This window comes from Stylophora pistillata, chromosome 13 (genome assembly GCF_964205215.1).
Source record: "Stylophora pistillata chromosome 13, jaStyPist1.2, whole genome shotgun sequence".
Classification (NCBI taxonomy): Eukaryota; Metazoa; Cnidaria; class Anthozoa; order Scleractinia; family Pocilloporidae; genus Stylophora; species Stylophora pistillata.
Genome location: NC_142531.1, coordinates 24,871,008 through 24,887,736, shown reverse-complemented (window position 1 = coordinate 24,887,736; position 16,729 = coordinate 24,871,008). Strand labels below are relative to the sequence as shown.

The window sequence follows — 16,729 nt, the reverse complement described above, 5'->3', positions numbered from 1 at the left end:
ACTCCCCTGTACCGCTATTTGTTAAGACGTGGTTTTAGTATTAAAAACCCATTCAAAGGATCAACCATAATAAACAAGGAGAAGTATCATGGATATTTTCCGACTTTCATCGAACTAGTCCACATACACATGGAAGCACTCGGCAGCCTACAGTTGATGACCACTGACCACTGTGACGTCACAAAAACGTATTTCCGCGGTGTCGGCCCAAATGACCCAACTGGCCCAAATGACCCAGCCGGCCCAAATGACCCAGCCGGCCCAAATGACCCAACTGGCCCAAATGACCCAACTGGCCCACATGACCCAACCGGCCCAAATGACCCAGCCGGCCCAAATGACCCAACCGGCCCAAATGACCCAGCCAGCCCAAATGACCCAACTGGCCCACATGACCCAACTGGCACAAATGACCCAGCCGGCCCACATGACCCAACTGGCCCAAATGACCCAACTGGCCCACATGACCCAACTGGCCCAAGTGACCCAGCCGGCCCAAATGACCCAACTGGCCCAAATGACCCAACTGGCCCACATGACCCAATCGGCCCAAATGACCCAACCGGCCCGAATGACCCAACCGGCCCAAATGACCCAAGCGGCCCAAATGACCCAACTGGCCTAAATGACCCAACCGACCCAAATGACCCAATTGGCCCAAATGACCCAACTGGCCTAAATGACCCAAATGACCCCGCTGGCCCAAATGACCCGACTGGCCCAATTAACCCTTCAAGCATTTATTATTCATGAAACTAACTAGCTGTCACGCTATCATTCCGCGATCGGCCGATGTCACGCAATTTTCGATAACCAGCACGCCAAGACATCTTTTGGTTAACGGGCACACCACGACACATTTTCGTTAACCGGTACACCAGGACTCAACCAATCAAACTCGATGTCAGCCATTCGAACTAAAAGCCGGCCATGTTCTTTTGTTCGTTACAAGAGAAATGTTAAGAACGAATCAACAAATCCGAGGTTAAACTCAACGTTTTACTTTACTTTGACTAAGGACAAAACCTCCCTCGCGAACACTTGATCTACACAAGGCAAAAAACTCGAACGAAGTAAAAGTACTTGACATTTGATCCTTGTCACTCATTTTAAAAATACCATAATTGTAACGCAACGTCACGTTCTCCTGAACAGTTAGGAGCAACGTTATCTCATCAGTGCTGAGAGTAAATAGAAATTGAAATATTGGACAGACAGATGTTGCAACTATAAGGCGTTTTCACAGTAACTTCTCATGAAATAAACTGTTTCATAGCCGCGTCGTTAGTGGTAAATTAAAATACGTAGAGTAATTAAACAACAAACATATGAAATACATATAAATGAACTGCGGTTATGAAACGTATATGTGCACGATCCTTCGCAGTAAAGCACTATTTAAGCAATAGTGAAAATCAGACCTGAAAAAAATTCAGGCCTGTACGGGATTCGAACCACTGACCTCTGCGATACTAGTGCAGCGCTCCAGGATCGTGGACATATACATACGTAGAGTAATCAATCACGCTAATTTTCCGCCTTAGGGCTTTGAGAATCGTTGCATGCAGTCATCTCTTCTTTGGTTCCATAAATAAACATACTTACTCCCGTATCGTGTTGATAAAACTCGATTTGCCAGTTCCCGAGTCGCCAGTAATTCCGATGTTGACTTCCACCTCCTTCCATCTTTCCAACCGCTTCTTGAAAAACTCTGCAATATTCGACATACCCTCTTTTTCAAGGTATTCTTTAATTCCCTCCGCGTTTACTTCCTCCCAATCGCTCATTGGCTTACTGAGAAACTTCGGCCATAGCAATCTATCAGTAGATAATTGTCACCGAAAATCTTCGTGCTGAAAGGAAGAAGTAATTTCGCAGAACCGCAGAAACTCCTTCGGTCACGGGTGTCGGAAACTTTATGTTATGTTTAAAAAACTCGCAGCAGTGTTTTATCGGGTTTAAAAACACGAGGCAGAGCCAAGTGTTTTATGAGCCGATAAAATACTTGCTGCGAGTTTTTTGAACGGCTTCAAAAACCCTTGCCTCTCTAAAGATATAGATAAAGGTGAGAAAAACACGTGATGTGAATTTTTCGAACGGCTTCAAAAACTCAAGCCTCTCTAGATATTTAGATAAAGGTGACATGATTGCTTTAAAGGTTAATTATATTCAGATAGGAAAAGTGCTCCATGTTCGGCCGCTAGTTGTGAAAGGTCCAGAGAGCTTTTACTTGAAATGCCACCCAAACGCGAGTTTCGAGAACTGGAAAGTGCCGAGGAAGAGAAGAAGTACTTGGATAGTTGTATCACAAAGTCTACGCGGTATGCCGCAAATTAGACTTACTAATAGTTGGCGAGTGACAAAGTTCAAGAAGAAGCCGGTGAAGACGCCAACTTTGAGGAAAAAGGACTCAAAGTCGAAGTGGACGCCGTTCAAAGCTTAGAAACAAATGTTGCAGATATGAGTGCTGAATCCTTGAATTTTTGTTTCACAAAGTTTATCGCGGAGAAATCTTGTACTCAACTGGTGTGGGAATTTGAGACAACAACTAATAGTCCCGGCCAGTGCTTCGCGAGAAACTTGCTGCTTTATAGCGATGGCGCCCCTTGACGCTGACTGGTAAATCTGAAGGGACCGAAAAAACGAAAATTGATGCTAAATTTTGGCGAAGAGATGTAGCAACATCTTGTCGCCGTTCAGTAATCTCTTCGATCCTATCGGTCGAGACTATCATTAGTCTGGATTATTTGGGCAGGGAAAAACCTAAGGCAACTTGGTTTTTTTTTTTCTTTTTTCGAGAATGGCTGGCGTGATACTTGAAAAATCAGTCATCTACAGCAACTTGAGTGATTGACATAAAAAAATTTGTACTCACTAGAAAAGATTTCGAGATCTTATCGGCTTGTCGCGACAGAAGAAGTAAGTTTTTATCATGCATGGAGGTAGAGAACCACGTATTTGCTCGCACTGGCTGAAATTTTATAAACTTGAATATTATTTATTGTTTTTTCTGTGTGAGTATTTACATTCATATTGTCATGATAAACATGCGAAGTCGACCTGAACACCTGTAGGGTATAAGCGCTTCGTAATATAAAGCTTTAATAAAACCTCACATTTGTAACCAGTGGTTAACTTCTGAGCATATCAAGTCATTGCTTCAACTGGTTGTTTTATACATAAGTTGATAATACGAATGAAGTTAAATGTATTTGTGACCTTTGTGGCTGTGGATAGTTGATCCAACAGGCCTACTTGCAAATAATAAAGGCCGATAGTTTCTAAAGAACCTGTTTGGGGCTGCGTCGGTGGGGCTAACGAAATAATTTGGATATATCAACAAAGTTGAAATGGTAAATTGGCCACCGTAACGATTACAAAAGCTGACGTTTCGAGCGTTAGCCCTTCGTCGGAGCGAATAGAGGAATTGTGGGTTGTGTGTGCTTTTAAAGGCAGAAAATGGATCTACGTTATCAGTGGGAACATGGCAACGAGAAAAACACGGATAAATTAGTGGAATGAAAAGCGTTCGTTGATCCCTGTGGGAATTAGACTGCCGTTTTGAAAGATGAGCTTGCAAATACGTGTAGAATGCATCTCACGCATGGCAAATTTTTTTCCTTTTACCGAGTGTGTGCTTTATGTATTTACTCTCATTCGTTTCGCTCTTCCCACCGCTATGAACAGAACACTGTGCTCAGTTTTTGTGCTTGTACTCACTTCGCGTAATGGATAACCCTCAAACGCTCCACCATAGAGATCAACTTTTGCAGAAGTGAAAAGTTTGAATTGTAAGAGAAGTCAGTAGGAGAGAGCCGGCTGCATCTGAGCGGTGTTTTGAGCAATAGAATGAACATTTTCAACACCAGATTTCACTCAATTTCCTAAGTTTATTTCAACTAAGCTAAAAAAGTTGCTAAACAAAGTCCATTTCCTATCAGGATGCGAGCCTGATGCAAAACCTACCAATTGTGAAAAACTAAATATTCTCAGTAACAGAGAAAATGTTCAGTTTATTGGAGGCAATCAATACCGAAGTTTTTACGGTCAGGTTCTTCAGCTTCATGGCAATCGCCGGTCATCTTTTCCATTATCATTATCATACACAGTCTTTAACCTCAACTTATAGCACCGACCCTGTTTCTAGTCAATGTTATGAAAAAAGTGAAAACAAGCTATCGTTCGGGGAAAGAAAAGCAACTTAAACAACGAGTTTTTTTACAATTAAGCCTGGTGCACTGACAGCTATGAATCAAATAAAACCAAGGTTCATAATGGCTCCTAGTCCAATAAACCCGGATTTATACAAGTCTACTCAAGATCTAAATCGTCCACTGATTTTTGGGCAGCTTCCTCCAGGACTGCTAATGCTACTGCTTCAATTCTTTTTAAAGAATGGCGAAGAAGAATATATGTGCCCCCGAAGGACAAACCGCTAGCTATAAAAGAACCAACGAACGGAATAAAACGAGCGAATTCTTCCGCGACACCTTCAGCGGCGGCTTCCTTTGCAAATAAAGAGGCAATTCCAGAGACAGTGGCAAACTTTAGGTAAAGGTCGAGAATCTCCTTCTGGGTGGCAGAACTTAGCCTCCCAAATCTTTGGGACCCTTTTTCAGGAATGCCAAGCTGCGTTATGTACTCTCTAACCTCTTTCAAAAGGAGACCGGCATCTACGGCAAAAGATAGCCGAGGGACCGGAATCGCCGCTGCTAGAGCAGATGCCCCTGCAACATACATCATCCGCCCTTCGAGAACCTTAACTTTTCTCTTCAGAATATCTTTTGATAAGGTGGTGAGGGTATTCAGAGACAAGGTAAGGGTCTCTCGCTGATATCTTGGCAATGCATCAAGAATCGCTTGAGTAAGTCGGCTCGCACATTGTCATCGATTTTTGTGCGAATGAAAAAAAAAGACTTTCCCTGTTTCTTGATCTCTTTGGCCAATACGATGTCGTTCTCGGTGAACCGGCTGCTTGAAAAAATGAGGAATGTATGATACTTGTCGAGCTGTACTTTTTGGCGGTATGTTTCCAGGTCAGGGTAATTCGGAGTTCCAATTCCTGGTAGGTCTCAAAATTTTATGTTTGGATACTTTGGATGATTAAAGGACGTGGGCTCTGTAGTGCACTCAGTGACGTCAACGGGGGCAACACCATCGTCGTCATCAGCAAGTCTAGAAAATGGAATGAATAGTTTAATTGAATTGCTTAGTTGTCGTTGTTTTATAATAGGTTTACGGGTTTATTCAATATCATCAGTTCTGGCAATACAAGTATTGAAAAATGACTGATTTACAAGCATACTAAATAATAGTAGATAAATAAAATAAAAAATAAAAAAGATATCCTAATAAATTAAAAACGAGGCAATGTACACTATTTCTTGTCTAAAAATCATAGATGGAATAAAGGTACGTTTGAAACGCTCGGGAGTGTAAAATTAGAAGAGTTGCGCAAAGGAATAGCGGAGTCATTAGCATCATGGCGCTGGCTGAGGAGGAGGAGGAGCATCAAACGTGGATTAGCAAGACTAGTTAACTTGGAAAGAATTTTAGAGCCCAAGGACTCACGACGCAGAAGAAGACTTGGTAAATTTAGTGCCTCTAAGGCTGATGCATAGGTGTTGTGAGGAAGGATAATCTTAAGGGCTCTTTTCTGAATAGACCCCAATCTATCACTAAGAGATAAATGAAGGGAGAAGTGGCAGACAATACACCCAGATTTTATTTGAAATAGAGTTGTCTAGTTGTGAGTTCACCAAAAATTCACATGTGCAATCAAACCCCAACAATTCCGAGAAAAAGAAACAGACAGTCTTGATCTGTCACAAAACTATAAAACATTCTTTTTTTCTAGGCCCGGTTTAGACGCGGTACTTCCGCCCAACCGAATCGAATTCAACTGTGAAATAGGGCGTCTGAATCAATTCGGAACGGCTGATTTAATTTAGATCATTTAAGTCAATTAATCCCGCTTGGTTCAGCCGGGAAGAATGGCTTTAGACCAGCTATGATCCAGACGACTGTGGACGCCGTACTTCACGTGAGCAGAGTAAAATGCATAAATTATTTTAATGTATTTCTGAAGCTGTTTTTGCATGAGAGCGTGCGCAAAGGAGTGGTGCAGAAGAGAAATGGTGGCTTTGAGGGTCGAGGTGACTGACGATACTGACATATGTTGTTCGTGTTTCGGTACGACCAAATATACTTGCTTGAAATGGGAAATTCTAATATGTAACAAATGTTCAATTTTTGAAGAAGACGAAGATCAATATGGATGAGTGGCTCGTGAAAGCGTCGCCTTTTGCGAGCCATGTGCGAAAGAAGTGGAAAAAGACGTTGCTAACGCAGAGGACAGCTAAATAAAACCCAAAGAACTATTCTGCAATTTATAACTACCATGAAAAACAATAACACACGAAAAATCAAACTATGCAGTGAAACCACTCGGCTGCGCCACGCAGTTTCACTTTAGTTTTGAACTTTGTTGACGTCATTTCTACTCTCAGTAAGGTTATAGCAAATGGAAAATTGTGCTCGATTTGTTAAAGTGAACTGTATTTTCGAATCCTCTACTAGAAAACCACATGACCTCAACACATGAGCTCAACACCGCCACACGTCCCTTCGCTGACTTATTGTAACCGCAGACAATTAGAGTGACTTCGTGTAGCCATCAGCATCAAAAGGTCTACGAGCAAAAGGATATTCTGCGCCAATTTTTACCTTACAGTATTAGCTAAGTTGACTAAGCACAAGCTGATCTCAAAACGTTTATGCGACAAAATATGTGTCATTTGAAAGAGAACCGAATGTATTCTTTCGGCGCAAGGAATGTTAGCGGCTTCATGAAATGCTCGTATTTATAAACGAACGAAATTACGAATTACGCCGTTACCTTTAACGCCGAGAGTTACGGGATCTCTCAAACATAAATTAAAAACGAAAAACGTAAAAAGCAGCCATATAACATTAACATCCGGCAGAAGAAGTGAATTCACTTCCGAAATAAGCTGTTTAGCGGCTACGACGGGAAAGTGAAATTCGTGGGAATAATTCAACGTAAATTAACTGTGATGTCTACCGAGAAAAGTTGACATCACCAGTTCCTCAATTGTTACCATCTATTCGGTGTTTTCACAAACAAAGAGCATACTTACTCCCTAATCGCATTGATAAAACTCGATTTTCCAGCTCCGGCGTTACCAGTGATTCCGATGTTCACTTCCACTTTCTTCCATCTCTCCAAGCGTCCTTTAAAGAATTCTGTTAAACCCGACACGCCATTTTCATCCATAAAATCTTTAATATCCTTCGCGTTAACTGCCTCCCAATCGCTCAGTGGCTCGGAAAAGTCGGCCATAGCAATCGATCAGTAGATAATTGCAACCGAAATTCTTTGTGCTAAAATGAAGAAGCAGTTTCGTAGAACAGCAAGCCCTACGGTCACGGCTTTTCGAAACTGGCTTAAACACGAAGGCGCGCTATATAAAGAAGTCTTCCCTGGGGAGACTTAGGCTCATTTGTCACTCACCGTTAACGTGTGCGAGTCAAATTTAAATGCTGGTAGACAAACAAAAGGAGCTAATGAGATATCTATTGTTTACTTCCACCAGCATGGTGGCATGAGGTAACGTGCGAACCATCTACTTCGATCTCAAATTTACCGCCACAAATAAAGACAGTTTCTATTGGAGAAAGGAAATACAAATCTCAAAAATTCTTGTATTGTGATGAAGACATAAAACATTTTGGGGAATACGCCCGCTGTTCACTGCTTTGATGTAGCTGTGGCTCAGGCTGACTTGACTCTAAGAGTTCTACATCACACGACGGTTGATTGACAAATGGTCCAGTGGGACCTAAGGCTCCTTTTATCGTGCGCCTTCGTGTTTAAACTTCAGAATACCCGGCCACTCATTTACATGTCATTGAATGAGAATAGCATCTATTGTGTTATGCTTCATTCTTCAAAGCCTCCCGACACATGTATGTGATGTGGACGGGTATTCTGAACTTTATTTCAGGTTTAAAAGTGCATAACACCCCAAAGTTCGATTGGTTTGTTTGATGCGAACTGTCTGTCACACTATGGAAACTGCATGCATAATTAGGTGGACTATTTTCTTGGAAAGGTAAATAGATCAATCTCGATTTCGGCGAAAAAATGGAACAACAATTTGTCGACCAGCTGCCTACAGTCAGGTGAAACTTTGCACTACATCGTATCACTCAGCGCTTCTGAAAGCGATTTCGCCTAATACTAGTACTGCGACTCAGAGATAAGATTCACTCACCTGATTAATTTATGCATTAAACGTGGATCAAACGCGGTATCCCCTTCTAAAGTTTGTTTTTGTCCACTATATGATTAGAGTTGGCCTCAAAGTCTTTAACAAAATCGACTATGACAAAAAGTCCCATTGATCGATAAATTTCAAATTATCCTTCGCGAAGCGAAAGCGACTTTTATTCATGTCTTCAAATTAAATCACTCTTCTCTTTGGCTGCCGTTTGCTTATATTTAACCCACATTTGGAAACTGATTTACCATGTTCTGAGGTTTCGCAGATTTCACTGGATTTGACCTTTCTTTGTGTCATAAGTAAGGCCACTAGAGACGACGCCCACGAAAGTAGAATAAAATTTCCCTATTCTTTTAAGAACTAGTGTTGGATTGAAGGTTGTTTTCATTTTGATCAAGAGTTCCTCAAGCTGATGAGGTTCACGGATTTATGCTTTTATTATTGTTTTGATCTTCATTGAAGGATAACGTGCAAGTGAAACGCATCGGACATTTGAAAGATTTGAAGTATTCCTTCAATCCTTTTTCCTTCTCGAGATTTGTCACGTGATCAAGAAACCATCTGTTTCATTGCTGATTTGGAGTCTGGGCCGACTTTCAGAACAAGGGGCGTTCGCCATAATATTTGTGTTGCAACATGATCTCGAGACCGAAATAATGATTATCGTTACTTCTTAATTGGCACCAAATTAATGATTATAGTAATTTCACAAACAGGCTAGCAGAAATCTATGTTCCAGGAATGGCCGAGCCGGTGCTATGAGTAATTTATGCGAGAATGGCTGACACGTCCGGTAAGCTAATTTAGCTTTTGTCTTCGTCTCTTTTTAGGTAAAAAAATCAATATAAAGGTCACGCTTGGGTGAATAACTAGTTGTGACATCGGACTAGTGCTATAAAGCTTTGTCGAGCCAAAGAGGTCGCCTTTTATTAAGATATCTTGGATGCATTTCGAAACTGTTTGGTGAGAGTCGTATCCTACTTGCGCAGTTCACGTGCTTCAGCTGGCACCGTTCAGACCATTTTGAGGGGCAGAATATTAAAGAGCTTAGGCGGAGATATGGGCTACGATCACATGGAATGTCTTTGTAATTATAAATTGTCTACCTCTCATTATTAGCTGAAGAGAAAAGGCCTTTAAATTGAGCTTTACTTCTATTATCTGTGTGCGTAGGAGATACTGCAGTCCACACTCTTTCCAAAGACGACTATTTCAGCCCAGAAAAATAGACACTTAGAGTAGTGCAATGCGGTTTTAGGTGTGTTTTTGCGTGTATGATCGTTCTGTGTTCTCCTTCATATATCAGTGGATAGTTTGGGCGAATGATACGCCATGATCTTTGTTTGCATGGTTCTCTTCTGCTTGTAATTTGAAAGAAATCTCTCAGCCTTCTGTCTCGACTTGTGATCGTAACTTATTCTTTACTGAGTAAAATAAGCGATATGCATGAAAGAATTGTTGGTAAAGTTTCCATATAACCCCATACCTATCAAAAACAAAGCAGAAGACAACAAGAATTGTATGCATGTATGCATAATGAGGTATGGGGTTATATGGAACCTTACGTATGGTAATTAATCCTCCATTGACTTTTAACTGTTCAGAGGGCTTGTGAAGCAATTCATAGCGTTTGGTTTGTACCTAGATTAAATTTTTTTTGTTCTCTCAAAAAGAGGCATTTGATGTAACTTTGCTAAGTATTACCTTTTGAAAGCTGGGGTTATTCAATTAGAACTTACATGTTAAGGGCAGAAATGAGATGACAGAACTAAAGTAAGTCCTTAGGACATGATAGTAATAATTACATCTTTAGCCAGGGTAAACCTGTCAGCAATTGCTGATATCCTACTGCCCTAGTTCTTGTGAGACTGATCTGAAAGCTTGTGAAAAGTCATAGACTTAATGAGGTTTCTTTCTTACTTGTGCATACTGTCTCACATGAACAATGACACTGTGGTAATTAGAACAACGAGCATTGCCTTATTTTGAAAAACTACAGACACAGGATAGTAATTTTCAGAAATAGCATAATGTCACAGACTTATTACTTACTTACTTACTAACTGGATTTTAACATAGAGGATTTGTATAGATACCCTAGCTGCTAAAACTATGATATTTGTGCTCTTTCTATGGATGCATTTTATTGTCGCAGAAGTTGAGATTTTCTTGATAATGTTAGTTGTATAATTTGGGCACACCTGAACTCATGCTAAAGATCGTTAACCCTTATGAGGTATAGTATAATCTCCTAGATTATACTATACCTCAAACATAGTTTGTTAATTGGCATTAGATTTCTGTTACCCAGCACTCACATACATAGAAGACACGATACTTACCTGACATGGGTAAGTGTCCCATTTCTATTCAGTTTTTCTGCATCTTGGGACTCGTTGCCCAACAGCAGTCCTTGCACACCCAATGTTGGCGTACTTGTGTACCCTCCTTCAGGCATTACTTGGCAGATCACTCTAGCTCTGTTAAGTATAATGTCATTCAGCTATAGCACTGACCATTGCACTAGTAATAAAATAAGACATACTACTACTAGATAGAAACTTTGTCAATTTGTGGGCTGTTTGTGGCATTGAAACTTTTACTGCTTTCTAACCTCTCCATCTAGGAACTTCAAGAGTGAAGAAGGGAAGAAAGGCAAGTGCCATATGTTTATGTACTTGTGTGAGCTTAAGATCACAAGATCTAAAGGCAAAAATCAGGTAGCCCAATGGGAGGATAAACTTATTTTAGCCAATTGAAATAGATCATCAAAGGTAATTTTACAGTTGTAAGAAATTCAAAGCAGACACAAAATAGTTAGGGAAAGGTGCCTAATGATTAGACAAAAAGTTATTATTTGCAATTCAATTAAAGGACAATCTATTGATGAGTTTGGCGAACAGGTTAGGTACCAAATTGTATTCTCATCTAAAAAATGGGATTAAAAAATTTGATTTCTTGGTTGATCTTGACAGTATGATATATTTTTTTTTTTTTTTTTTTCTGAATAGTCTTTTCTAAGCACCATTCTCATCATTCACGTTCCACATTTTTATATGTAAATCCTTTTTTGAGGTATTGTGAGAAATATTTTAACTGTTTTTAGCTTCCCTTTTTGGTCGATAGGCATGCTCTGATTGTGGTGCAGAGCAGCCTTCGGCTCGGAGGCAATGTGAAGAATGCTCAGCCATCTTTCCTAAGATCAGGAAGTCTGCACAACTAGAAAAGATTAAAAAAATGGGACAAACAAATCTCACAAACCAGAGGCACTTGATGGAAAAGCGTGTAAGCAGCATTAAATGTAATATACACTGCATTAAAAATATAGGTCATATTCTTGTTGATATCATTACTTTGTTAGATAACATGAGTTACACAACCTTTTTCCTACATGTATGATATTCTACCCTACATGTATATGTGTAGGAAAACCAAGAAAAGTTCCTCAATGTTCTCTTGTAAAATAAAACATGTGAAGCTCAGTTACACACCTGTACTGGTATAACCCTGTCAAATTTGTTATAAGTGTGTATTATATGCATTAGCAGATTTTATGATACTAGGTCTTGACACTGAACACAAAAAGCTAGCTTTGATCTTCATTGTACTCCAGGCTGATATTCTAAACATGAAGCACAACTGTGATGTTGTCATCATGATGCAAAACAGGCATGGTGATGGTCACACTGTAACTGTGTATGGCACTGCTGGTGCAGGGGTTGCCTTCATTGGAAATAGGAATGACGTTAAGATTTCAGAAGGTGGAGATGTGGCATTACAGCTGTTTATGAAGTTCATGAAAGGTGCTCTAAACCAACACTTTTCCATTGATAATATAGAAGCCAATCAGATCTACATACTGTATGAATTACCAAAACAGACACTTGCATTATACTTATTGAATACCTATGTCAAGTTACTATTTTATCATTATGATATTTTTACTGGGGTTGACAAAAAAAATTTACAAAACAAAAAAAAACAAAATAAAGCAAACTGATTGGCTGCATTAATTTTGTAAACATCATCACTTTGAATGTTAATGATGTTTATTAATAAAAGTGAATTGGCAACGAGAAATGTATTCCACCATCTCAGCATGTACTCATGTTGTTTTCCAGTAGCAGTTTTGCAAGTTATGTTATTCCAGTTTCTATGTAATCAGACGTGACCTTCCTCATTGTATATAAGTTTGTAATGTGACTATTGGCTAACTTCTTCTTTATTTAGATTACTATTCAAGGTCTGGCAGTGAACATTTAACAACTGCATCTACCACTAATGACTTTACAAGTGAATTGCTTACCTCTTCCCAGGAAGGTAGTTGAACTGTTTGTTCCTAGGCAATAAATTTAATGTTTCAGAAATATTTCAAATGTTAGAGTGCATCTAATCAGGTTTTACAATAATTTACAGTGTTTGTTACACCCCATAGCTATCTCTTAGGCATTTTTTATTCACACATTTAGATCATTCTGAAAGTTCTAGCAGTTGTGAAACTCCCAAAGATTTAAATGAGGTGTTACCTGCAGCCCCATCTACTCTCTGCAATGCAGGTTTGTTTTGTTGTTGATTGTTTTTGTTTCCTCGTTTCTACTTTTGTTTGGTTTGTTAAAGGTGCTCTTTTTTGGTTCCTATTGAGCACCATCTACACAATATGTTCAATATAACTACCTGATACTCAGATACCATGTCTGAAAGTGAAGAGGCTGGAGCACTAGATCAAGTGCAAGACAAAACAGCTGGGGCAGCAGTGGAATCTAGTCCCCCAAATAATGGTTTGTAATGTTTGTTTGTATGGATTTTAACAACTTATGCAAAAGTATCTACAAAGGTAACATTTTAGGATTAAGTTATTTCTTAAAAAATTATAGGTGATAATGTAGTTTTTGCACGTATATCAAATTTTGCCTTCATATCTCTGATTCCATGAAATCTTCAAATTGATGTCCCATTAAAGGTAATTGAGATAAGAAATTATGAGCGAGTGGAGTCACAAAGGGTCACTATGCTACTGATCATTTTTTTTCATAATATTAGCACAAAGTTCAGGGTGCACTCTCAGTTGTAATTTAGGAAGCTAGGGTAAGAAAAGAGTCAATAGTAGTAAAAAGTTTAAACATTCAATTTTTCTAACATTCAGAGAACATCTCACAAGCATTGCATGTTTGGCTGTAAAATCATCCTTGTTTTGTGTAACAAGACTTGAGTATGCACCATAAATACCCTATTAAAAAACACATCATTTGAATTGCCAAGATATTCAATTTGGTCAAAGGGAAGTGTAAGGGCAGTTTTGGTAATTTGAAGAGTCCAAAACAAGGTAATGCCTGCTTTACCGATATTGTGAAGTGGGGTTAGTTTCATTTGCAATGCAAGCTATTTTTTGGCTTGTTTTTGTTGTGTTTCTGGATTTTGTTTGAGCACCCCAAATGGATTTGGAACAATCTAATATACTTGATTCTCAGATACAGAGTCTGAAAGTACAGAAGGTGGAACACTAGAGAGTGTGCAGGACAGAACAGTTGGGGCAGCATTAACTTCCAGCTCACACAATAATGGTTTGTTTGAATTGTTTGTTTTTCTTTTTTGTAGTGAAGTAAGTACAAGTCGCTGTGAATGCATAGCGGTATTGTTTTGCAGGACTTTCTGATGTTTTCATCAAAAACTGAAATTTTATTTCAAGACCTGTGTACATGTACATGTAAAGTTGATCTAGTAAATAGTATGCTATGAAATCCCTGTTGGTTGCATACTAATTTTTGTTCTTAATTTTATGTTCTGTTTTCTTGATTTCAACAGTCATGGTGGTGTACAGACGTGACTCAGTTGTCCTGGCAGGTGGCCGTTTAGAGGAAAGTCGACGAGAAATTCATGGCAAGAGAGTACCAACAGATCATGTTTGTGTGCTGTTAACAACAGCAAAGCCTGATGTTATTGCACCATTTATTGCTGGCGATCCAGATGAAAACTCTTTTTTGGAGAAAGGAAAGTTTTTTGCTTTCCCTAAACAATTCATATACCGAGCAAGTCTTCTGAATGGATCTCTCCAGTTAGCACCATATAATGCTCCACCTTAAAGGGACAGGAATGGCTAGTAATCATCAATTTTTGTGTCAAATATAGGGTCCAAAAACATAATTTGAGAGAAGTGTACACAAAACATGTCATTGATAAAAATACATGGTCTCTACATTCATTTTGAGAGATTCTGCATTAGAGTCAGGAAGGTGATATTGCAACAGCAAAGTGAGGTGAGAACATGAATCATAAATTGTCACTAAAAAGCTGTATTTTTAGGGTCAGAAAATGATGTAACATGACACAAAAATGATTATTTTTAAGCCTTCCTTGTCCCTTTTCATGCATCTGCCATTTTTTTTCTGAAAGAAACTGTCTAACTGCAAATATTTCATTCTCATCATTTCCTATCTTGTGTATCAAGTCAAAATTTAGCAGTATTTTGAATCACTAACAATCAGTTAAAAGAACAGTATTATGAAGATAGTTTTTGAGGAATTAGTTTTTATTTAAAACCACCATAACCAGATTGTAATCAAGTATGTCAGATTTTATTTAAAGCAAGAAAGTGGTATTTTACTCACTCATTGCTGTTGCAGAGGTGACTTGCTCTAACTTCTGAAATGCTTAGTAATAGGGCATATGAATGGCTAAGCAGGTCTATGTTTCTGTTCTCAGTTACGTAAATGTAAATATACATGATAATAGTACCAGCAATAATACTTTCACTTTTCTCAAATTTGATGGTATTTTGATTTGCAGAACTAGAGTAGTTACAGTTCTGCCTAAGCATGTTCTGTCATCAATAACACGGATAACCAATAATCTTTATTTGTACTCGCATTCATACTTGCTCTAAGCAAAAAGGGTACAAAATTGAAAGAAATTATTAGAAATAACATTGGAGGACTAGCAGTCTGGAACAACCATAGGGATTAGCAAGGAAGAAAACAAATATTTTTGATGCTACTTGTTGTAACTAATTGCCTGTCTAATTCAGTTGCACGTATGTATGCCGACGATACTCACCTGACCTTTGCCCGTAACAACATAGAAATGATCAATGATGTTATGAATCACGACCTATCCAATGTTAACACATGGCTCACTGCAAACAAATTGACTCTAAATTCATCTAAAACTGAATTCATGTTAATTGGATCGCGGCAAAGGATAGGTACCTACGATACTTCCCCTAAACTAATCATAGGTGGTGACATAATTAAACAAGTTAGCTCAGTCAAATCTCTGGGTGTACATATAGACGAAAACCTTTCATGGAATATGCACATTGAAAAAATAGCCAAGAAAATCGCATCGGGCATTGGAGCAGTTAAACGTTGTAGGCCTTTTGTTAATCGAACCACGCTTGAGTCCGTTTTCAATGTCTTAGTTCAACCGTACTTTAATTACTGCAGCGAGGTCTGGGGGCATTGTAACAAGGGTCTTTCGAATAAGCTCCAAAAGTTGCAAAACCGGGCTGCCCGTATTCTGACCTTCTCCAGTTATGACACAAGCGCTGATCCTCTTTTTGTGCAACTTAACTGGAGACGGTTAGATACTCAGCGACAAATACAAGTGGCCACCATGGTCTATAAATCTATACATGGTCTTGCGCCCGACTATCTTGGTTCTCTTTTCACTAAATATGATCCTCCATATAATCTAAGGAACTCTGAAAACAAACTAGCTGTTCCATTGCCCCGCACCAATTTCCTGAAAAATAGCTTTAGCTATAACGGTGCGGTTATCTGGAATAGCTTGTCCCCTGAATTGCGGCAAGCAAAATCACTTCAATCCTTCCGAAATGGTTGTCGCAATTTCTTCGTCTGAATCGGCAAAACACACACGGCATCTATGTAAAGCAGAATTTCTTTATTTTTTTCTATTTCACTTTTAAATTTTAGATCATGTTTATATAGATTAAAATAGATTGTAACTGTAATAATAGATTGTAATAATATTATTATTTTATCTGATAGATTTACCGTGTCTAAATAAAAATAAAGTTCAAGTTCAACTGTTTTAAGTCACATATGGGATTACTAAGGTACAACCTCAAACCATAACCGGTCTAGAAAGTCTTCCTTCTCTTGCATGTAAGTGGACATCCAAAAGAAGGACTGTTGAGTGTTCATACATCAGTTGTACATCTGAACTCAATCGGTGTTATTTCTCACACATTCTTTCACAGAGGAGAGTGATTTTAGGTAGGGAAGGTGTTCTGTAATCCTCCTGGCATCTGTCACTGGGTAAGACATCAAAACAAACACTGGATGCAATTACCAGCAAAATGAATACACTTTCTGCAGTTGTATGCCTATGAAGACTGGTGTCAGCAGAAGACATCTAATGTTTCCAGACGAACAGAACATTGACAGCTCCCTCTTTGTGTTGCACCA

The 16,729-nt window shown here is 39.0% G+C and overlaps 1 protein-coding gene, 1 long non-coding RNA gene and 1 pseudogene across 3 annotated transcripts; 1 reads left to right on the top strand and 2 right to left on the bottom strand.

Moving 5' to 3' along the window:
- Positions 1-3,883: 3,883 nt before the first annotated feature.
- On the bottom strand, positions 3,884-8,187 carry LOC148718269 (interferon-inducible GTPase 5-like; annotated as a pseudogene). The gene is made up of 2 exons (XR_015994539.1): positions 7,161-8,187; positions 3,884-5,175 (listed from the first exon to the last, which is right to left on the bottom strand). The product of XR_015994539.1 is annotated as an interferon-inducible GTPase 5-like (transcript).
- Positions 8,188-8,919: 732 nt separating this feature from the next.
- On the top strand, positions 8,920-16,352 carry LOC111332450 (uncharacterized). Its single transcript, XM_088742792.1, has 9 exons — positions 8,920-9,099; positions 10,933-10,961; positions 11,433-11,591; positions 11,920-12,109; positions 12,537-12,626; positions 12,776-12,862; positions 12,992-13,084; positions 13,775-13,867; positions 14,109-16,352. The coding sequence occupies exons 1-9, from the start codon at positions 9,084-9,086 to the stop codon at positions 14,384-14,386; spliced, it is 1,035 nt and encodes a 344-aa protein (XP_088598918.1). The 5' UTR covers positions 8,920-9,083; the 3' UTR covers positions 14,387-16,352.
- On the bottom strand, positions 10,648-12,654 carry LOC148718268 (uncharacterized). The gene is made up of 2 exons (XR_015994538.1): positions 12,613-12,654; positions 10,648-11,525 (listed from the first exon to the last, which is right to left on the bottom strand). It is a non-coding gene; the product is annotated as an uncharacterized LOC148718268 (long non-coding RNA).
- Positions 16,353-16,729: the final 377 nt, after the last annotated feature.